Source organism: Bombus terrestris, chromosome 11, assembly GCF_910591885.1.
Source record: "Bombus terrestris chromosome 11, iyBomTerr1.2, whole genome shotgun sequence".
In the NCBI taxonomy this organism is placed as follows: Eukaryota; Metazoa; Arthropoda; class Insecta; order Hymenoptera; family Apidae; genus Bombus; species Bombus terrestris.
In genome coordinates, this window is record NC_063279.1 from 8,630,632 (window position 1) to 8,652,436 (window position 21,805).

At 36.6% G+C, this 21,805-nt stretch overlaps 2 protein-coding genes across 16 annotated transcripts in view; one reads left to right on the forward strand and one right to left on the reverse strand.

The window, feature by feature from the left end:
- LOC100645019 (calcitonin gene-related peptide type 1 receptor) overlaps window positions 1–21,805 on the forward strand; it is a 164,222-nt gene that overhangs the window by 132,952 nt on the left and 9,465 nt on the right. For all 15 annotated transcript variants that reach the window (XM_048410145.1, XM_048410146.1, XM_048410147.1 and 12 more), the window contains one exon: window positions 16,773–16,879. In XM_048410145.1, coding sequence (XP_048266102.1) covers window positions 16,773–16,879 — 107 coding nt within the window. The remainder of the gene's footprint in view (window positions 1–16,772; window positions 16,880–21,805) is intronic.
- LOC100644814 (juvenile hormone esterase) overlaps window positions 1–21,805 on the reverse strand; it is a 38,485-nt gene that overhangs the window by 13,438 nt on the left and 3,242 nt on the right. The gene's annotated exons all lie outside the window — the stretch shown is intronic.

The window sequence follows — 21,805 nt, forward strand, 5'->3', positions numbered from 1 at the left end:
TGAGGCAATTTGAATGTCCATAGAAAGATGCTAACCTCGGCCTAATTATATTTTCGTAGTACTACAAAGTAAAAACAAAAATTCGTAACGAGTCTGAGTTAAACAAAACCCGTTCCTTACTGATGATGAACAATTTTAACAAATCTAAAAAAAGAAAGGGAATATAACTTTTGCGTTACTATCTGCTATAACGTTACTTCGATTGTCTTCCTATCGTTAAAAGCATTTTTTAACTACGATACGATAATTACTAAACGATAGATAAGATTGTGCGATACAATTATAATCGCCAAGGGTAGATATGTAATTTTTGTGAAAATTTAAGAAAAATAATTTCTACACATGAGAAAATTTGTATAAATCACACATTTGAAGTGAAGTATATGTATATATTAGATATGTAGTATCTTAATGGGTCTTAGAGGAAAGAACAAGTAATGATATTTTGATTTAATAAATAATATTCGAAGCAACGAAATGATTACAATGCTGTCGTACGTCTTATTTTCATACGCGGCTTTCGACTTCCCGATTCACACTCTCCGGCTTCTACACTCGCTCGCTCTCGCTTCTCAACTCACACTCTGCACACCTTTTGCATCCGTCCTCTCCGGCTTCTCACTAACACTGCCTTTGGCGTCTCTTTGTCTTTTCCCGTTGTTCGAGACACGTGTCCCGAAACGCCCATGGCCAGGGTCATCTTAAGATTCGGCCGATATCTTAAGCCTTTTGTCCACGATACTACACTCGGCCATTCCTGACAAATCACATCTGCCCTCAGATGTGTTCATCACTGTTCTCGCTATCATCACTAACACCAACGTTCCACCACTTCATGTGGTCAGCTGCAGTGGAAGTCGTGCGCGGTCCCTCGTGTTCGCCTTCTCGTTGCACTACGTAGCCGTCATTTCGCAGGACTTTCACCACACGGTACGGCCCAAGGTACTTTGAATGCAGCTTTAACCCAGGACCGCCTTGCGTCCTCTCGATCGCTACCAGATCTCCTGTTTTGTAGATCGTCGCCTTCTTGCATCTCTTGTTGAACGCCCTTCGCCGACAAGAGATCGCGTTGATAGCTCGTCTTCGCACTACCTCAAATTCTCTTGCAGCCGCCTGATTCTTGCTTTTGGTTCGCTTCGTAGAATTCGCGACAGAATTTGTTTGTACAACTCTATAATTCGCGCGATGCTCGATGCATCCTACAAAAACTTGATCGCAACCGTCCGTATCGTTTCCACCCGACGCTACTGCGGTTATGTTCGCCGCAACCGATTCATCTAACGAAATTTTGTTCATTACGACGGTATCCTTGAGACAAGCACTCGTGAGAACTGCAACTGCCTGCTTATGTTGCACGTTCTCGACACGAGATAGATCTACTTCACGCTTTCCTGTCTCTATGTCTACTTTAAGGACCTCTGGAAACCCATCGGAATTCTTATCTTTTATTCTATGAATGGAGATATCTCCCCTCTTCATGTTTATCTCGACGGTATCCAGGAAGTCTGTACCTATCAACAACGAGTGTTGCATCGCAGTGTTCGGAACTACGTGTATCGTTATATGATACAATTCACCGTCTATAATAATATCTGTTGGAAATTTGCCGAGCGTAAAATTTCTCTTAGACCCGATACTGTGAAATTCAATAATGTCTCGACTTAACTTAGGCGCTCCGATTTTTACATACTGATTATACCGCATCAAAGTTAACTCGCTACCGGTGTCTATCAGCGCGCTCAGTTCGAAATTTCCGATCTTCACGTCTTTACCACGCTTCGTCGGTAACAATCGAAACACACTACCAACCTCTTGAATGGACTCGCTCAGATTGTCGCATTTCGATGCGATGTGTCCGTACTCTCTACACTTGAAACATTTAGGTCCCTTCGACTTGTTCGGGCACTCTGCACCCACATGTTCTTTATCACCGCAGTTGTAGCAACACGTCTTTCTCGCACTTCCGCATTGACTGGGACTGTTGTTTCTCTCAGCTCTGACCGACTTCGCTTTATCGTCCTTGCGTTCCCCAGATTTTGTTTTCGCCCTCATGTCACTGTTGAGGTGGCCGTGAGTGAGTTATAGTTGTAGTAGTTGGGCCTGGTCCGCTGTAATTGTCACTGGGGGCTGTAGATGTCGCTGCCCGGGGTACTGCTGATTTTCCTCCGTTTTTGGTGCGTGGGAGTAAAATCGGACTCCGGTCGCCGGCATTCGAACCCGGGTTCCGAACGTTCGCAACCTAAGACGTTAACCACTGCTTTTTTTTTAATCTTTGTTTATTAATTCCAGGTTTTTTACATATTTTTTTACATCATTTTTTTTTCCAGAATAAACGCTGAATTCTAATTGTAGGGTGGTACAGGCAAGAGTACCGATACGCGACGGTACGACGTAGCCATGCATTATTACATTCTTTTCTCTTTTTTTTTTTTTTGAGATTATTAATGTTAAATAAAATAAAATTAAGCCGCTGTTGCGCTGTGCTTATGTACGATATTTTAATTTATGTTCTGAAAGCCTGGACGCAAAAACAGGACAGTTCGCTAGCCTATTAACGTTAACCACTGCGCTGCCATCGTCCGACACTAGTTTGTGTCGAGTGGTGATATTTGGCTTGTCGAGTGCCGCCACATCACTTTTCATCGCTTCATACTGCTTGAAGCGTTCCTTCAACTGCTGCATATTCCTGGCCCCGTATAGTATGGCTTTATTCGCGACCTCATCGGGAATACCCTGGATAATATAGTCAATTACCGACTGTGTATCGACTCTTCCTTGTCCCGCAATATCATGCATATTGTATTTTCGAGCTATCGCGGGGAGATGCGCTTGTTAGAATACGCGTCAACGGGAGTAACGTAAAATCCCGTTACGATTAGGATAATCGACACCACGAATAGTTCGATCCCCTGATTTCGGTTAGGATAATAGGGGTGATTCAGGTTAGTATAACACTGTGGTTCACAGAGTTAAAGTATATATATTTCCAACACTTTATACAATCACGCAAAGTAGTAACGCCGTTGTTTAAGATACAGATAACGAGGAGAAGGATTATTCTTAGATGAGAGCGTTAGAGCTATAGGAGCTTTAGACCGTGTAGGCACTTTGAGAGTGGTAGGAAACTCTGAGAGATATATGAACGATGAGAGTTATAGGGAATGCAGGAACTCTAGTCACCGTGAGAGACGATGGAAAACTCTGAAGTTTTATTCTAATGTGAATACGGAGGAAAGCTCGATATGGGTGTGCCCTTTGAACGAAAAACGCGGATTCGTTGCTTACATTTTTAGTTAGGAAAGTGAGGGCAATAATCCGCGATGTCGATTGGTTGGGACCAATGTTAGGAAGGAAGAGAGGAGGAAGAAACCTCCTACCAACTTGGGTCTTAGGCGACATTGTTTATAGGGAAACTCAGATTTTCCGTTAGGTAAATCTCCGCTTTTTTCGTTAGGCTACTACCCGCTTTCTCCGTAATTTTTAAGAGCACGTAATAAACTCAAGGACCTTTCTAAAAACCGGCCGAAAACACTTCTAGAATTAGAAAGTCTTTTCGGGCAACAGATTGACTTAAACCATGTGTGCGAACAATGCAGTTAGGATTTCAACTTTATGGTGGGTCCTTGGGTCTATGGAGGATTCGAAGGACGGCACGTAGACCGTTGGCTGTTAAGCCGCGCGGGATGGCGTGCAGATATGTTGCGCGGCAGAACACATATTATACATATTATATATTATATATATATATCATGCATATCATGCATATTATACATATTATACATATTATATATTGAAGCAGACTCTCGTCTGTTCTTTTCGTTCTATGTACTAATTTCTGATGTACCTCCTGGTCACTCACTGTGTCTGAGAATTTATCTACCAACGCCTTTTTAAACTTCGCCCAGGACTTCGTGTATTGTTCTTGGCGTGCGACAGCTTGAGCAGAGCCTATGAGAAGCTTCCTAGCGAAAACCACCATGTGGATGTCTGACCAGCCACACGCTTCCGCCATTTCCTCGAAATCTTTTATCCATTGGCTTACATTCGGTAGGTCATCTCCGCTGAATTTTTCTAACGAGTCTTTTACGTCTTCAAACGTTAACACCGTGCACTTAGGCTCGTCTTGCCTTCGTTGACTTACCACTGGAGTCACCCGAACTCTGCCGTCTTGACTACCGAGATCGTGATTCCCTGGACCGTTGCCGTCTAAACTGTCCCCAATCACGCCAATCTCATCGTCGTCGTCGTCTTCTAAACTATCGCCGTTGTCGTTGTCGTTGTCGTCGTCGTCTTCTTCTCGTGCACCGTGTTCCCGCTCTAAGCGTACCGCAGCCAGCAATCGCGCTACTAGCTCGCGCCTTCTACCCGTTAATTTCAGTCGTCGTCTTCTCAGCTCGTTTTTTAACTCAGGTAGTCGCATCTGAGCCACCTGCTCGTAAATCAAAACTGCTTCACCTGCATTGTAGTCACTCATCGTTCCGAAATATCACTTGTTACTCAGCGCTCTAGATCCCGGCTCGAGCCCCCAAAATTATGTAGTATCTTAATGGGTCTTAGAGGAAAGGACAAGTAATGATTTTTTGATTTAATAAATAATATTCAAAGCAACGAAATGATTACAATGTTGTCGTACATCTTATTTTCATACGCGGCTTTCAACTTCCCGATTCACACTCTCCGGTTTCTACACTCGCTCGCTCTCGCTTCTCAACTCACACTCTGCACACCTTTTGCATCCGTCCTCTCCGGCTTCTAAACTAATACTGCCTTTAGCGTCTCTTTTATCTTTTCCCGTCGTTCGAGACACGTGTCCCGAAACGCCCGTGGCCAGAGTCAGGCAGGCCCTTTCCACGAAACTATCCACTTAAAAAGAAGACCGACGACACATTGATATACCCCCGACACATTGACGATGCCGCGGCTCTTGCGACATTGTTTACGTTTCGGCCGATATCTTAAGCCTTTTATCCACGATACTACAGATATGCAGTTCCTACGTTGTGAAACTTCAAATGTTTCATTTATACAAGCTTTCTCATGTGTAGAAATTATTTTTCTTAAATTTTTACAAAAATCACATATCTACCCTTGGCGATTATAATTGTATCGCACTATCTTATCTATCGTTTAGTAATTATCGTATCGTAGTTAAAAAATGCTTTTAACGATAGGAAGGCAATCGAAGTAACGTTATAGCAGATAGCAACGCAAAAGTTATATTCCTTTTCCTTTTTTAGATTTGTTAAAATTGTTCATCTTCAGTAAGGAACGGGTTTTGTTTAACTCAGATTCGTTACGAGTTCCTTTTTTATCTTGTAGTCCTACGAAAGAATAAAACTACAGTGTAATGTGAACAATTTTCTGGGTCAATTATAATTCAATTACGTCCAAATGTGTTCTTTATTCATCTCGACTTGAGATGGACCGATCAGATTACGTTTTACGAGAGGAGAAAGAAGTACTATTCGTCTGCGGCAAGGAAATGTTGTTCCGGAAATTACTTGGCATTTAAACCGAAGCAGAGCCATTTAAATTTTGTCTTTCTAAGAAATGTTTTAATAACGTTAAATTTTACCAGTTTATGTTAATGATTAACCAGTTTACACCAGTTTATGTTAATGATTCGCGTTTTCGTAATTTTATACCGATATGCTAATGTTATCATATGTATCATAATGAATATTAGTCCATCAATCTTGGTTTGATAGATATTGCGTAGCATTTGGAAAATAATGAAACTTGTTTGTTACATAATAATTTATGTAAATTCTTTAACACGCTGGTGATTAGATTCCACCAGCAACGAGACTGCACTGTCATTATATCAAATTAAACTATTAAATGCAAAATAGTCTGCTGGAACTTTTTATTGTTAAAAAAGGCTAGATTGATTCAATAAATAAAGGCGATAAGTTTGATAGGTGATAAGTAAATTAATTTATACATACCATAGTGTTATTACTTTACTTGAACAGTTACATAAATAGGTACAATAATTAAATACTATTCACTACGTGAAGAGAAAGTGTATTACATTTCCTGGAAGAGAGGAAGCAAGAGAACAGAAGTAGTAAGTGAAAGGAAGAGAAATTGAAAGTTATGAAGAGTCGGACAAGAGAGAATAATAAAAAGGATAAGAAATTTCAATCGTCAGCTCATAATAAATGATACTTCGATACTTTACTTAATCAATTGATTATTCCTTAACAACGCGTCTAACGTTCTGATTAAAACATACGCACTTTATGTCACGTACAATTTTTCTTACGTTCCTTTATCATATTTTTCTCGTTATTTATCATACTCTTATCGTTACTTATATAACGAACAAACGTGTCGTTGTTTATTATCCCGGGCAACCGCCGAACAAATCAGTCATTAAGATTTCTCGTCGAGGCTAAAACCGGAGATGAATGAAATGAACTTCTGCCCTCATTTCCCCAATTGAAGATCACAGCAATATCTTGACTCGGTTGTTTCCAGCGAAGCAAAGTCTATTTTTCTATGATATAATCGGAGGAAGAAAATTATAGATCAGCAAAATTTCTTCCCCGGATAAAACCTCCATTGTGAGTCGATCTTTTCATCGAAATTAGGATTTTTAATAATAAAACAATTCCCGAGACGGCTGGTATCTCCTCTGTTCTATCTTCGTCTCAATAAACGAGGAAGATTCATAGCATCATGAGAAGGGAAACTGTATGATGCCAGTGTTCCAACCGATGAATTGTGGCAAGCAATTTGCAAGGAAGCTTGCAAAGGCTAAATATTTGCCGATCGTACGATCGTTTCTTTGCTCTCGTTCAATTTTGCCCCTCGCAAATAGCAAACGGTCAACAAGCAGATGCAGCTAACTTTTTACGAGGTGACGTTTCATCGTCGACCAGCTTTTACGACGATGACGAAGTCTGGAGAACAGCTATTCTCTTTGAAACATGTGACGAGGAAAATCTGTCATCGAAGTAATCTTGATTGCTAGAAAAGCTGAAAAAGCCAAGTTATTTCGAAAACCAGTTCTTCATATTAGTAAATAACGTAAAGTACAAGGAGAAAGTCAGGTTTCCACAGAGGTGGAAAATTGTAAATAGAAAGCGCAGAATTAAGGAAAGCTTAAAACTGTTATTTGTGTGTATACTATGAGAGTATTAGTAAGTTTTATACCAAAGATTTTTTATCATTTTGGTAACACTCGTCTGTTTAACGTACTGTATATACGTAACTTAAACACTTGCATCTTAAATATGAATTATATTGGATCATCCCATAAGTAGTATGGTTTCCCTAAGAGTTCAGTTTAGAACAGTAGAAGTTGTTATCATCGGAGTATTAAAAAATTGAAATAAGAAACTTAATAGGGAAATGTATGCATGTATGGGAAAATTCATCGTCAGATAATTAACAATTAATAGTAAATCGCATATGTTTCGCATGTTTCTTAAACACGAGGAGCGAATTGGCATGTTTGCAGATACGAATTAAATAACCATTAGAGTAGTAGCTATATCAACAGTTAGTGCTCTACACTACAAAGATAAGCGATATAATGGAAACTTCCTGAATGAAGTATCATGCTTAAAAAACTGAGGAATTTCTAGTCAGTCTATGCAGCTGTTCGAAATTTTATAGTTAAATGTAACGTCTGCTGTGAGTCTACGTCGAAAATCCTGGGGTCATTAAGAACAGGTCATAATTATCGCATCTGATCGTTATGAATTTTGCAGGAAAGAGAACGTAAAACTTGAGTTGAATTTTCTCCATGGAATTAACATGCGTCCGGCAGTGATCATGACACTGATTCTTCATTCAATTACAGTCAATGGCGTGCTAAACCGATAAGCTTTGCATTTCAATGAAACCTGTTCCTTCATATTAATGGCTGCGCTTTGCATTAAACATGATTTATGCAGTGCATAAAACACTGTTTTTTATCAACAACATCGTATCGTACTTCGCAAAGGATGTTGATTGATTATAATAAAAAAAAAATAACGATTTCGACATATCCTGTAAATGTTATAACATGTTATTCGTATTATCAATGTCGCTGTAACACCATCGGTGGAGAACACGTTCAAAGGACAGAGGAATTTTCAACTAAGTTTAATCTAATCAACTATTTTAATCTAAGTTTAACGTAGAAGACAATGCGTTCTTTGAACGAATACACAGTAGAAGTTCTAGAAACAATTCATCCCACACAGTGTAATAATATTAATTTCGAAATGAATGGTCATATTTTACGCGAGTTATGGAAGCTAGACGTTCCTATTTAAATGCTCGCCACCGTATACCAAGAATCATTTCGGATTCACCCCTCAACTAGCTCTAAGAAAACTACCACCAACACCCTCTATAAATCATCAACGTTCCTCACAAATTACACGTCCTCGCCGGTACTGTCTTTTAAATAACAAAACCAAGCAATCTGCTAGGCTATCCATGCATAATTTCGCTCGATAACGATGCGTCGTGCATGACAAATCGCCACTCTTGATCCGTCTCGGTTCTGCTTAACTAACCGGAGGCAATAAAACTCGCGCGTATTCTTAAACAATGACAAAACTTCCTTAGAATACCAAGTTTATAAGATTGGTTAAATCACGGTTAAATCACGAGAACTTTTACCATAATCGTGACGATTACCATTTCTTGATTCTTGTCCGTATTTGCATTGCGTTTGCACGCGAGAACGATCGCAACCGATTCGATAAATATGGGTAAAAGAGCAGCTCTAAGTGTCCAAGTCGAAGACAGAGCGAAATAGTGGCGTTTAATCAAAATGCAGACGTAATCTGGTAAATTTGAAGAACTCGAAGAATACAGTGATATAAAGTATAATACTCTTAGAGGGAGAATAAAAGATAAAGAATGGCAACAAAGTCCAAGATTTCAAGAAATTTAGGAAGCTTCTAGACGAATCAATATATATTGTAAAATACTATGTTGTCAATAAATGTCGAACATATGAGAAAAATGCAGTTTGCAAATGAATATCGTCGATATTATGTTAACAATGTAGATTGATGGTCCGAGAGTCCTTTTGCGTGTACAATGATGTTCAGAACTCTGACATGTCAAGTCTAACATTGTGATATTGTTGTATAATATACAGGGTAGGTTAGTAAGAATGACCAGCTGAAACAACTCGTTATCTATTGATTTTGTGGAAAAGTGTTTGAAATAAAATTTGTTGTACTCGAGATACTCGATCAGCTGAAGTTTGATTTTTTAATACCTTATATTTCTTAAAATATTCAGGTAATCTTGAACTTTTGAAATGACACCTTATACGCTCTTTATAACATTAGTCGATCCAATCGGACAGTCTCTACGAAAAAGATATTAACCTATTTATACGGAAAAATGATTAGTTTAGGAGACATTTTAATTTAGATTTCTCGAGTTTAACGTATGAAAGACAAACAAAAACGTGTTTTTTTTGTAAAAATCAAACTATATCTTCACCTGGTCAGGTTGCTCTAGTGCAATCAATTTCATTTCGAAGATTCTTTTTATAAAGTCAGTAAGTAGCGAGTTATTTTTGATGGTCATTTTTACTGACTCATTCCTGTATATTGTTCGCCTGAGGATCTCTTTGCTTTTCAAAAGGAGTGGAATTTTCCTGAGTAGAGGAGAAAGTTTCTTCTTCTTGTTCTCGAAGGTTATCTGCTATGTATACTAATTTTATCGATCGCGTTCCTTCGTTAGCATTTTCACTCCATGAAGATTCCATTTTACAGAGGTACGGATTACGTCTGAACACGTTAAGGAAATAAGCGATTGAAGTAAACGGCCATCGCCGGGTAGGAAAACGCATTCGACGAGCTAAATTTCAACGAGCCTCCTCTCTTGAACCGAATTCGGTTCAATTTCGATGCATCGGAGGGGAAGAAGCTTGAAATAAAAGTCCATCACACATTTCGATTACTTTTGATACGTTCGAGCATAGGAAGAATCCCTTTTCAATAAAATCTTTCGTTTCACTGTGTTTTAAAAACAACACAATGGAAATTTCAAACAATTCAGATATCATTGCTAATTATTGCACAAGAAACAATCAGAGCAAGAAAATATTTGACTTTTTCCCTGTCTTCGTCTTGCAAACGAAAGAAATTTTCAATTCACTTGAAACGTCCAACATAAAATCGATCTTCATTATTTATGGATTTTTATATCTATCATACTGACCAAGAGTTCCATTGACTTATTTAAATCCCTTATAAAAAATCATGCTCCGCCAGATCTTCCGATAATTTTCAAAATACGATTCCTCAGAATTACAATCCAACGAGACGTCTCGTAGCTTCTGTAGAGATTAACGTTTTAAAAAATTTATAAGAATTCATTGAAAGAATCTGAAAAGAGCCGGCTGTTAGCAATCCAATGAATATCGAATTCGTTCTTCCCAAGTTTAACAAATCTTCAATGTACCGCGATCTTTTCTTCGAAATTCTTTGACGCCCTTACGGACTAGGAATTATACCCTCAATTATTAATCAACACGATCAAGAAACCGGTGATCGAGGTACTTCCAGGTTTTCCGTTTACCTCTTTGATTAATGGCGGAAGCGAAGCGGAAATTACTCTTTTCCTCCATCCACGATCTGACGTCTTAAGATCGCCTGGAAATTCATTAGAAACCAATTAAACGTTCCGCGTTGCGACACGAATATTTAACTTGATTTCTCAATTCCTCGAACAATTGTTTTTTTCACCAGCTCGTTGATAGATCGACGTTTACGTCACGTTCGCTTCAGAATGAAGAATTTTTATCGCGGAGAGGCCACTTTAAAAATTCGCATATGAGAAAACATTATGACAGTTCACACGCTGATGCTGATTATGTATGATTGATGAAAATTAGTGTCGAAACGACTCGTGACTTAAAATGATAAATAGAAATTATGTAACCATGCAAATTCACGATACGAGAATCGCGGCGAGGAAGATGATTTCTTTATTCTCATGTCATTTAATTAATTACTTAGTTAGTTAGATCAAATCGAAATTGTTTCGAATATTGAAAATTTCGACTATTGTTCTATTTTTACTGAAAGAAAGGCAGTATAGTAAAATAATTTGATAGATTTAGAATTATTTAAAAAGAAAGCTAGAATTATTTAAAATCAACATATTATTTAATCTTAATTGATTTTGATAATTCCACTTTACAAAAAAATTATTCGATTTCATTGCTAATTCGATTGCAATTCTAACGGTATAAAAAAAGGGCAGGAAGTGGTTTTGTAACTATGTTAATGTAATTCCACTTTACAAAAATATTATTCGATTTCATTGCTAATTCGATTGCAATTCTAACGGTATAAAAAAAGGGCAGGAAGTGGTTTTGTAACTATGTTAATGTAATTCCACTTTACAAAAATATTATTCGATTTCATTGCTAATTCGATTGCAATTCTAACGGTATAAAAAAAGGGCAGGAAGTGGTTTTGTAACTATGTTAATGTAATTGATCGTCAAATTAGCCAAGAAATGGCCGCACCTGTATCTACCTGTATATCTACATACAATAGCTTCCTGATAATTTCCTCTTTCAACTTTCCTCCTCTTTTGCATTTTTATTTTTTCTTGACGAATAGAAAAATACGGGAAATTAACATATAATCGATCGTTAATCGCGCGTAACATCGAATATCTCAATAATCGACTAATTGTTACTAATAATAATACATTATTTTATATCTGATAATGATCCTACAATAATTTATTTATCTTAATTTTTCGACGTACAAACGATCAAAGAACATATAGAGATGGGAAGTTAAATGACGAAAAGACTAAACATTTTCCAAATTATTTTACTCTTTCTCCAATTTATTTCCATCGTTTCCTACCATTTTCAAATTGTGCCGTTTCCTTAAAGTGAAAGTTTTTTGTTGTCATACGTGAAGCGCGAAACTCTTGCACGAAATATTGCTTTGAACCACAATAAAACTGTATAAAATACTCCAGAACGTAGTGTTCCGAGAAGAAGGAAAACAGGATTGTACGAAAATCGTTGAGAAGAGTTTCGCGGGGTAAATAGTGCAGAGAGATTATAAAAGAGACAAACGTATGTAAATGTATAGGAAGAGTGTTTAAACAAGAGAACGAGGAAGGAAGGGGAATAAAAAGGAAGGAATGGAAAAAGGTTTTATTCGCGTTTACCATTCTGTGTGGAAATCGTTGATGAAAATTTTATAAGATAAATAAAGAAAGAGAAAGTGACGAAGGAGATAACGAGGAAAAAAGAAAGAACGAAGAAAAATTTTATTTACATTTATCTACGATTTTAATGCTGGGAATGCTGGGAATCTTTGACAATGCTTTAGCAAGATATAAATTCTGTCGCTATCTGTGGAACCGTCCGCCACGTTTAAGGCTATCGCACAATTTACGCTTTCGCACGTCTACTGCACATAAATATACGTGTAATATACGTAATAAAGCAAACTGTATGCGTCAGATTTATTGTTATCTAACTGTTTTAGCATTCTATCCATTGCACGATGCATTTTTTATCGTGAAAAGTTTTTATCGTGAAATACACACGTATAAAAAATCCGTTACACTGCTTAGTTTTACACGTACGTCCTCTTATCCGATGTAATACGTCCGTTATCTGCTTGCACTTCATTTTCCTCCAAATTACATCGTTCTCGTAATTGGCAAAAAAAAAAAAAGAAAAAAATAATCGAAATTTGTCGGGTATACAAAACGAAATCGTTGGCGAATAAATTAGTCACGCGATTAAATTCAAGTATTATTATATCAGATTTCTATGCTAATTAAAAGATTCAGTGTTATCGTATATTTGCTTTCACGGCTGTTCTGTTACATTCACGCTACGGTAAATATACGACTAAATAATTATCTCGTACAAATTGCTTTGTGTAATTTTATCGAATCGATTTACACGAAAGTACATCAAGTTACAAAATGGTAAAATTAACCTTTCGAACTTCGCGGCCACTTAATTCCTTTAAACAACAGCTAACGTTCGAATTTATTTTACGGTACGCTATTTTCTTTCTTTATATCTCGATGCTATCACCTGTTCCGCAGTTACAACGATCGAACTCAACCGTAGTAAAAGCGTGTTCTTCGAATTGCTGCGCGATACATTCTCTTCGAGAAATTACGTTTTTACGATGTAACAATGGGAATGGAGAAGAGGAGAATCGTTATAAAACAAGAAAGATCCATTTTCGTAATAGACGATCGATCTCGAATACTATACGTTATTAATTTAAGCGCCAAGCACCAGAAATCATTGGTAGCGTAGTCTTATTTTTGGTTTCCTATAATAATCGTCCTTCGAGCATTGTGCATTGATTTCATTTCAATTATAGATAGATAGGTAGTTTGAAGTATCCAGTTTGCAAATTGATGAAAACAAGTTGTAGGTGCAAACCTTGTTTATCTAACGATATTTCTTCGATTGCATCAACTATAATTCAGCCAATAGAGCACTGGAATGAATTTTGCTATTATGGGAACTTTTATGTCTTTTATGGGACGTAGAGTTTAATTTGTAATTTTAAATTTAATTAATTTCATGTAATTAAACGTATCCTCCACGAGAATGCGAAATTGCTTGCTGTTAAATTAAACACTGTGCTACGACGCACCGCTTATGGCTATCATGGTTAATAGGATGATGAATTTCATTAACTCCATCGCAAGATTGATACACAATCGGTCGACCTATCTTAGACAGATTTTCAAACTTTTCTATTTTAGTTCTTAATGTCATAGCTCAGCTGCTTCTTCTTAATTGTTACTTATTATTTTTTTATTTCTATCAATCTATCACTAACTCTGCTAACGCTACATTGTGTCCTTTCGCTAAATGGATTCATCTTTCCCGTGAAACTAATAATAAATAATTAAAATATAATTAGAATTCAGATAGAAATGCATATTCAGAAATATAATTGGAGTTTCATTAAATTCATTCATTGTAACGTTTCTGTGGAAATGAATGAAAAAAAATTTAATTAATATCACTCTCGTGGCTGTGACAATCTTCTCTCACGATATTCACAGCAAGCTTTTTTTTCAAGTTTAATATTCCTTATTTTTTACAGCTTCTCTAACATTCTGTAATTTACATATTTCATTCTAATCAAACAAATATGTAAATTACCTTACGTTCATAAATAATGTCCTTCGCTATTTTACTAATTTGCTCTTTGTATCATTAATGGAACACGCCATTAAATTGAAAGATACATATGTATACCATAAGGTATACAAATGTACCGCCGTAAGTCATTCAACAACGTTGAATGAATAATAAATCTTGATTGTGTCATTAATATCCAGGCATTTTAAATCACCTCGGATTTACATATTCAAAATGTTAATTATTCTTTTGTGAAACGTTTCCAGGTAAAAGATAAAATTACTAAGATAATCAAATAAAGAAATTATATCATATTTAAATAGCAATCATTATTATTAATATCAATAATTAAATAGCAACTGTAATATCTGTGCATAATATCAATCTTCTTTCCGCAAAATTCTTAACTTCGTCTTAACAAGACATCGTATAATTAATGTGAAATATCAAGATGAACGATAAATGGAGAGGATACGTGGCGAATTTTACGCAAATTCACGTCACTAAGAATACGAAGTTGTATTCTCTACTTCTTCGTTCAACCGAATATCACGAAATATCTCAAGCAGAAATTGCATAATTCCAGAGCGAAGAACGCGAAGTAAAGCAAATATCATCGTTTCGGACGTGCTTTAATGAAAAATGTTAATTTAAATGTTTGAGAAAGAGACTTTAAAGCAAACGTGAATTCTTGATACATCCGACAGTAATACGTTTTCACGTCAGAAGTAGCTTTTCGAAAGCTTTACGAGTTCCTTGCTCCCTGCAAAGATTTTCTCTTCGCACACCCTTTGCTGTCCTTTGTGCAACTGATGCACGTCGGCTTGTTCCTCGCGGTTAAAAACGTGACTTTTATACAATATATATCGTACATATACAGGAGCGCTTTTGAAGTTGTTTTTTTTTCGAGGGAATTTCGAGATGAAACGCGAAGAAATAAACAGAATGCACATGGACACGTTTTTATAACGCAACCGGTGCAAGTTTCGCACCAATTTATATTCTATTTATTCTATTCTGTTCTATTTATTTACGTTCTTTACATTCTATTTATTTTGACGTTTTGACGATTTGACGTTTGCAGATTTTTTGACGTTACAGCTGCCAGAGTAATCATGCTGTGCGATGGAGGAGCTTTCTAAAAATGGATCTTTTTAGACAGAATGAAACCTTCTGTGCAAAAAGCTCGATTCATTATCTTTCATAAAAGAGTTACACAGAGTTACAACGATGCATTTTTGGAGATTTTAATAACGTTTTATGAAATATATACGTCAGTATAGAATATTTATATTTATAAAAATTATATACTTTTGCGCGTTACACGCGTTTTTGCCTGTCAATTTAATTTCTTTGTTACAAGTTGCATAGCTTCTCAATGATAATTCGAGTATATTAACTAATCCATCGTATTTTCTCTCATTCTATAAATAATTTTGATAAGATTTAATAAGAACTGCCGATACGCATGAAATGTGAAATATCTTTATTTTCTAAGGAGTTAGAGAGGATAAGAGAGTTCCCTTTGTACATTATAACGACTTTCTTTTTTTTTCATTTTAATGCCTCACGAGGGAAATAAAATTCGTGCCAGACTTAATTAAATCGATCCAACGAAATTCTCTTATGAATATCGAAAGTACTAACCATCGATGTTCCTTTTCAACGGCGTATTCGATTTTTAATTTTCGTTTGTCGTTTGCATATGCGTATACTATCGGACGTGTAATATTTATCGCAATTGCAAACGTGATACGCGATACCATTTATAGCCATTTTTACCTTCTACTTTCGATTTGCCTTTCCAACGCGTAAAATGAAACGGGTCAGAACGTTTCGAGAGAATCACCGTGTGTCGTCGTCGCTTTATTCGGGAGAATTTTTCATACGAGTTTCTTTGAGAATATGAAGAATATGAATTGAATATCGAGAATATGAATTTCTTGTAGAATACGAAGGATCGAATATTGGCGATGTTTTCATCCAAATGAAATTCGTTCTGCAGAAATCAGGGAAGAAACTATGATATTATATATTTGTGTTTTCTCGTATTTTGATATTTTAATGTTTCCATATTCCTACAATAGAATATTTTAATATTCTCAATACTTCGGTATTATGTTTCAATATTTTCGGGAAAAAATTGTCATTTCGATGTGATGGAAATTCGAGTTCTCGACGTTCTCTATTTTCCTTGGATTCTCGCGAAATATATTTCATATCTGTGTCTTACGATATTTCTAATATACGTTTCCACGTGCATGACGTTTATTGAAAATGTAATAAAGTTTGACGTAGCTGTCAAAATATCGACAAAAGAATTGGAATAGATTATTTAACCCCTTAAGCTACGATTTACGTTCGAGAATTTTGGGCCGAAAACTTAAACAAGCTCGCGCAGCCTTCGAGCCATTCGCACGACTTGTGTAGTACGTCATACGGGCTATGCCCGTAATATTTACGTTCGGTCCGATCATCTACTACGGAATATGCATGTAATATTTACGTCTGGCCCGATTATCGTACTACGGGCTATGCCCGTAGTTGTAGGTTAAGGGGTTAATTGAAGAATTCGAAGAATTTCAAGAATTATTCGACTCAGGAAGAAAAGTTAAATCGTGGCGTACGAATATTTTTGTTTCAGTGCAAGCACATAAATATTGTGAGTCGAACGGTACCTGGTTTCGACATCCGGTATCTGACCAAGTGTGGAGCAACTACACGACGTGCGTCAACCTGCAAGATCTCAGTGTAAGTGAAGCAACAAAAATGTTTATCTTATACGTTACATTCCACGTAATGTTATTTGGCAATGCTATGAATGTATCATTATAAAGATGTATAGAGAGAATAACAATGGCGGGGAAGCATTCACAACTATGCACGAAAAGAACAACTAAAGAGAAAGATTAAAGGAAATTGATAGAAATACGTAAAATGGGTAATTAAATATATATAATACTAAGAAACATATATAACATTGAAATTTATTAAAATTAGATTTATTCCTTGATTTATTAATATCATTTTCTTAATATTAATAAGAGACGATAGAATAAATATAGTCTTTTAACATTAAAGAAAAAAAAGTAGGAAAGGCAGTCATAAATCAGAAAATGTCAGAGTATATAATCGGACCTTGACAATTTCATAAATAATTTCCTATGCAAAGGGAAATTAAATATCGGAACGTGTTGATAAAATGACACGGCGATACTGTCATAAATAATATCAAGGTGCAATCATGAATGGGAATGCTCGTCGTTTCTCGAGCGACACGCGTTGAACGACAGCCTCGAGGGTAGAGGATTATTCTCCTGATAGCGGTGTGATTTAAACGAGGGAATAAGATCGGGGATCAAAGGGGATGACGACGAAAAGGGAAACGTGCTAGCTTGACAGTCGCAGTAATAAAGGAAAAACGCATCACAGGACGAGCGACCGTGGTACTCGCATCGAATAGAAACTGCCACTATAGGACGAAAGTGGGAAATAAGTGCATGAAGATAGCAAAATGATACTAATAGAACACGGTGGACCAGGGAAGATTCCTTTCGTTCCATTTTTTCTTCTACTTTAATTTTTCGTTGAAATGAAAGGGAAGGAAGAAAGAAATTCTTTCGCAAATTAGTTTTGTGTTGGGAGAAGATCATCGAGACACTGATCCGACATTAACGTAATTTAGATTTTAGACATTGGCATAAGGCAGCTGCGATGGAAAAATTCCAAAACACTGAGATTCGAAGATGCAACGGTGGATTGCTTATTTGGTCAATCGTGAAATTGTTAATCGTAAACAACAACGTATCTCTTCTTCTTTCAAACCAATAACAAAACAACTCTTAATTTCATGGAACAGAATACGCTATTCCAATGAAATTGTGTAGCGTTTTATTTCAATGAAAATGTCTTCCCTGTAAAGTACGCGAAGACCATTAAGTGACCATATACAAGAAACGATCTTCGTCTCAATCGAACATGTCCTGGACTTTCTTCTACCTTTAACCTGAAACCACTCGAGGTTAGCAATAAAGAACTTGTAGCGGCACATGAGTTAGAGGACAATTCAAATCATGTTAACAGGAGTGGATTAAAAAAAAGACCCGCTCCTCCTTCTTCCTTCTTTTACTACGCTTTTATCTTTCTCCATTCAGCTACTCCTTTCAGCAGGAATTTTAATATCCGATGCAAATCGCGGAATTTACGATCGAACGTGACGATGTAGTATCGGACGATGGAAATTATGACCGCGGCGAAAATAAAACAAACGGTACCGTTTTGTTCGAGATATTACGTTGAATAGGAACCTGCCGAATATCCCATTGCTCTTGTTGCTCGGTTATTTGCAACCTTGCCGATTCTTTCATGGAGCAATGCAACTTTTGACTCTGGCCACGGGTTACTGTTTCTTCCATCGTACGTCGAATGTACCTTCTCATATTTTCCACATTTATGGTCAACTATCCATTGCTCATATATTGAGATATCTACGTATTTATGGGTAGACGTATTTCGCATTTATTGCAAGTATTTTTTTAAATGTCCCTCCTGCCAGGCCACAAAAGAATAAAATGTAATAGCATTTTTCATAAATATCATTATGTCAGTTAGAAAATGTACGATGTGTCGAATATTAATAATAATCTGTCTGTTTTTACTTTTTAACGCGTTGTTCCATTTTTGCTCAAGGATTTTTCAGTTCATTTTTGCTCTATCGTATTGTTGCTCGGTCGTTGCATGATTCCGTTTATTTACAGTCGTTTAACGCTTAATAAACTCGTCCATGCAACCAACTATCGTTCGTACAACTATTCTATAGTGCAAGAGGAGAACGCGGTCGTTTGCTGTCGGATCTCGCAAGCGACTTCCTGTCCTCGAATATTTGATCGATATTGGCGAGGACCTATCGTCTTCTTCCTATGCCGCGGTGGCTCGCATTGGCTCTGACATTTCACTCAAACGCTCAAATTCCACGCTGTCAGTGTCACACGCTCGCAGCAATATCTATTAGATTGTCCGAAAAGTTTCTTTCGTTTTATGAGGAAATAATAGACGCACAACGTCTTTTGTTTTATATAATTTTGTCGAAAATGTTTGTACGAAGCTGCACTGTTGTAAAAAACACGAAAGAAAGATACTTTCCGGACAACCTAATATTCAGAAGAAAATTCTCTGAGATAAATTCTAGATGTATGTTCCATTTTTGGAAGAAAGAATACGTTCGTACTGTCTTTCCATTGATTGGAAATCCTTCGATCTTTAATCCATTAATTTAGCAACATTTTAACAATACAAAAAATGTAAAAAAATTGAGCCAAATTTTATTAATTTTCATCGTTGAATTTATAAAGGACATGACGATTTTCACTAACAAATAAAATATGAACAAATAAAACTCAACTGTGTTATGACGCAGTATAGTAGCGAGTGATCCAGTGTGACTATGGTCAGGCATTCGATGGGAAGAAATGTTGGGTCTTTAAATATTTTAATGCGAATAGGCAATCTTTTTTTATGGCAACTTGAAATCTGGATACTGTTACTTATTTTCTTCTCGACAATTTATTGCTACGTAATCCTCTCTCTACAAACTACACGGTAAATAATCGTTGCTAATAACCGAGCATCATAGGACATTAAAAGTTGACGACGACACTTTACGACGATAGGCTTTATTACATATCTAGCGTGCAACAGCATTGTTTAGTTCATAAGATTTGCAAAATTTCCACGAAAGTGTGCACGTATATCGTAGACCAACAGATTTTATCGTAGACAGACGATATTCTCTTCTTTACGGAAGATAAAAACGATACTGATCTCGATCTTATAGCATTGTATTCGTCGACCAACAAAGCTCGAAAATCCCGAGTACATAGCGCGTAATACGCGCTTTGCAAAGAAACCTTCGTCTACGATATTAAAAGCAACGAATTAAAAAGAAACTAAAACGATTCCGGGAACTCCCTGGAGACAGACTAGGGTAACTTTTATTTGAAAAAGAGAAGACGATGGGAAATAACAATTCGAGATAATAGATTATTATTTTATTTCGAAAATAGACGCAATTGACAGTGCTGAAACAATAGGATGAGAAACTGTTTGAGAAATCTTTTCAGGATGCGTTTATTCAAATACAAAATGCCAAACAAAATAAAAGCTTCTTTAATAACTAAATGATAAGATAATTCAACAAGGAATCAATTTGATCAAAATAAATTTTCAAATCTTCAAATTTCAAGACGATGTACTAGCTAATAGTCTTTGAAACATCTTAAGTAACGTCAAAGGCTACTTTGAAATCTCAAAGCAGAGAAACGCAATGTATAAAACAGTCGGTAACTGGATGAGCAAAAAGAAGAAGGAAGAAAAGGGAAGAAGAAGAAAGTATTCTTATGAAAATCACAATTTTAATAGTAAAATATCTGAGGAATCTGTAATACCGCCAAGTACACTCGCATGAAACGACCAAGGTGAAGCGTCTTTGTAAAGATTATGGTTGTTGCCAGAGACAGGAATCTCGATACCAAAGAAAGCGAAGGGAAATGCGATATAACGAGGAAGATCTCGTTTCTCCGTGCAAGAAACTGCCCAAGAAATGGATAAGACGAATTAAGATACGAGTAACTGAGAATCTTCTTCTGCTTCTTGGTTAGTGCAACGATATGATCCTCGTTTTATGCGAGAAACACGAAAGACGAGTCTCGTGGTTCCCTCGACGACGAATGAAACATGTGCCGAAGCAATAAAACGAGACGTCCTTATAAACGAATGTCCAGAAGGATCGTGTTGACGTTTTAACCAGTTATTCTGTTTCATGCTGTTTCAATGGTTTTCATTCGATCCGAGGATTCTCGTGAGATTCGTGGAAACATCGAGTCTTCCGCTCGTGGATCTTGTCATTAATTTTTGTTGTCGCGAAACATGCGAGAAGACGATGCTTTCTAGAGAGGCTTTTGAAGCTTTCGAAAAATCGCTATTTACGATTTATCGGATGGATGAATATGGGAAGACCAGACTGGAAGGTGTGACAAACATTTTTGTTGAACTTTCAACTTTGACGTCGCTCGATGCATCTTACTATGAGATTTTGCTCGTTAGATCGGAATATTCTACATTTTGAAAGATTGTTGTTACACAGTCAATTTACAATACGTAGAAGCACATTTTACCTTTGGAAAATGTACATTAAATTTTCTATTGTACTTTGGTATGAATTGTAATGAAATAGCGAAACGTAGCTGACTAAATAGACGAAAGTTGAGAATCGACCGCGTAAGATGGCATGTTATGCTATAGCGAATATGCGATTACGGACGTTTACGTTAATTTATAAAGAGTCATTAGGAATAAATAATTAAAACACTGTTTTTGACACTGTTATTGATTTTGTTTCCTTGAACGATTCCATTGATATTCTATTACGCAATAATCTAAATGACCTCTAAATGGATGTTCCTTTCACTGTAAGTTTGAAAAATGTCACAAGCAAATTAGCAAGTCAACAGAAACAGTAGGCAGAGAAGCTTATGGGGAAATATCGAAACTTGCGACGAACTGCCCCAACGAAGAGAAGTATGACCGGTCGCACTTAATAGCAAGATCAATTCAATTTCAGCGGGACTAAAGGCCAATAAATGTAATTAGACGACGCGAAAGTTGTCGTTCAACGCACAA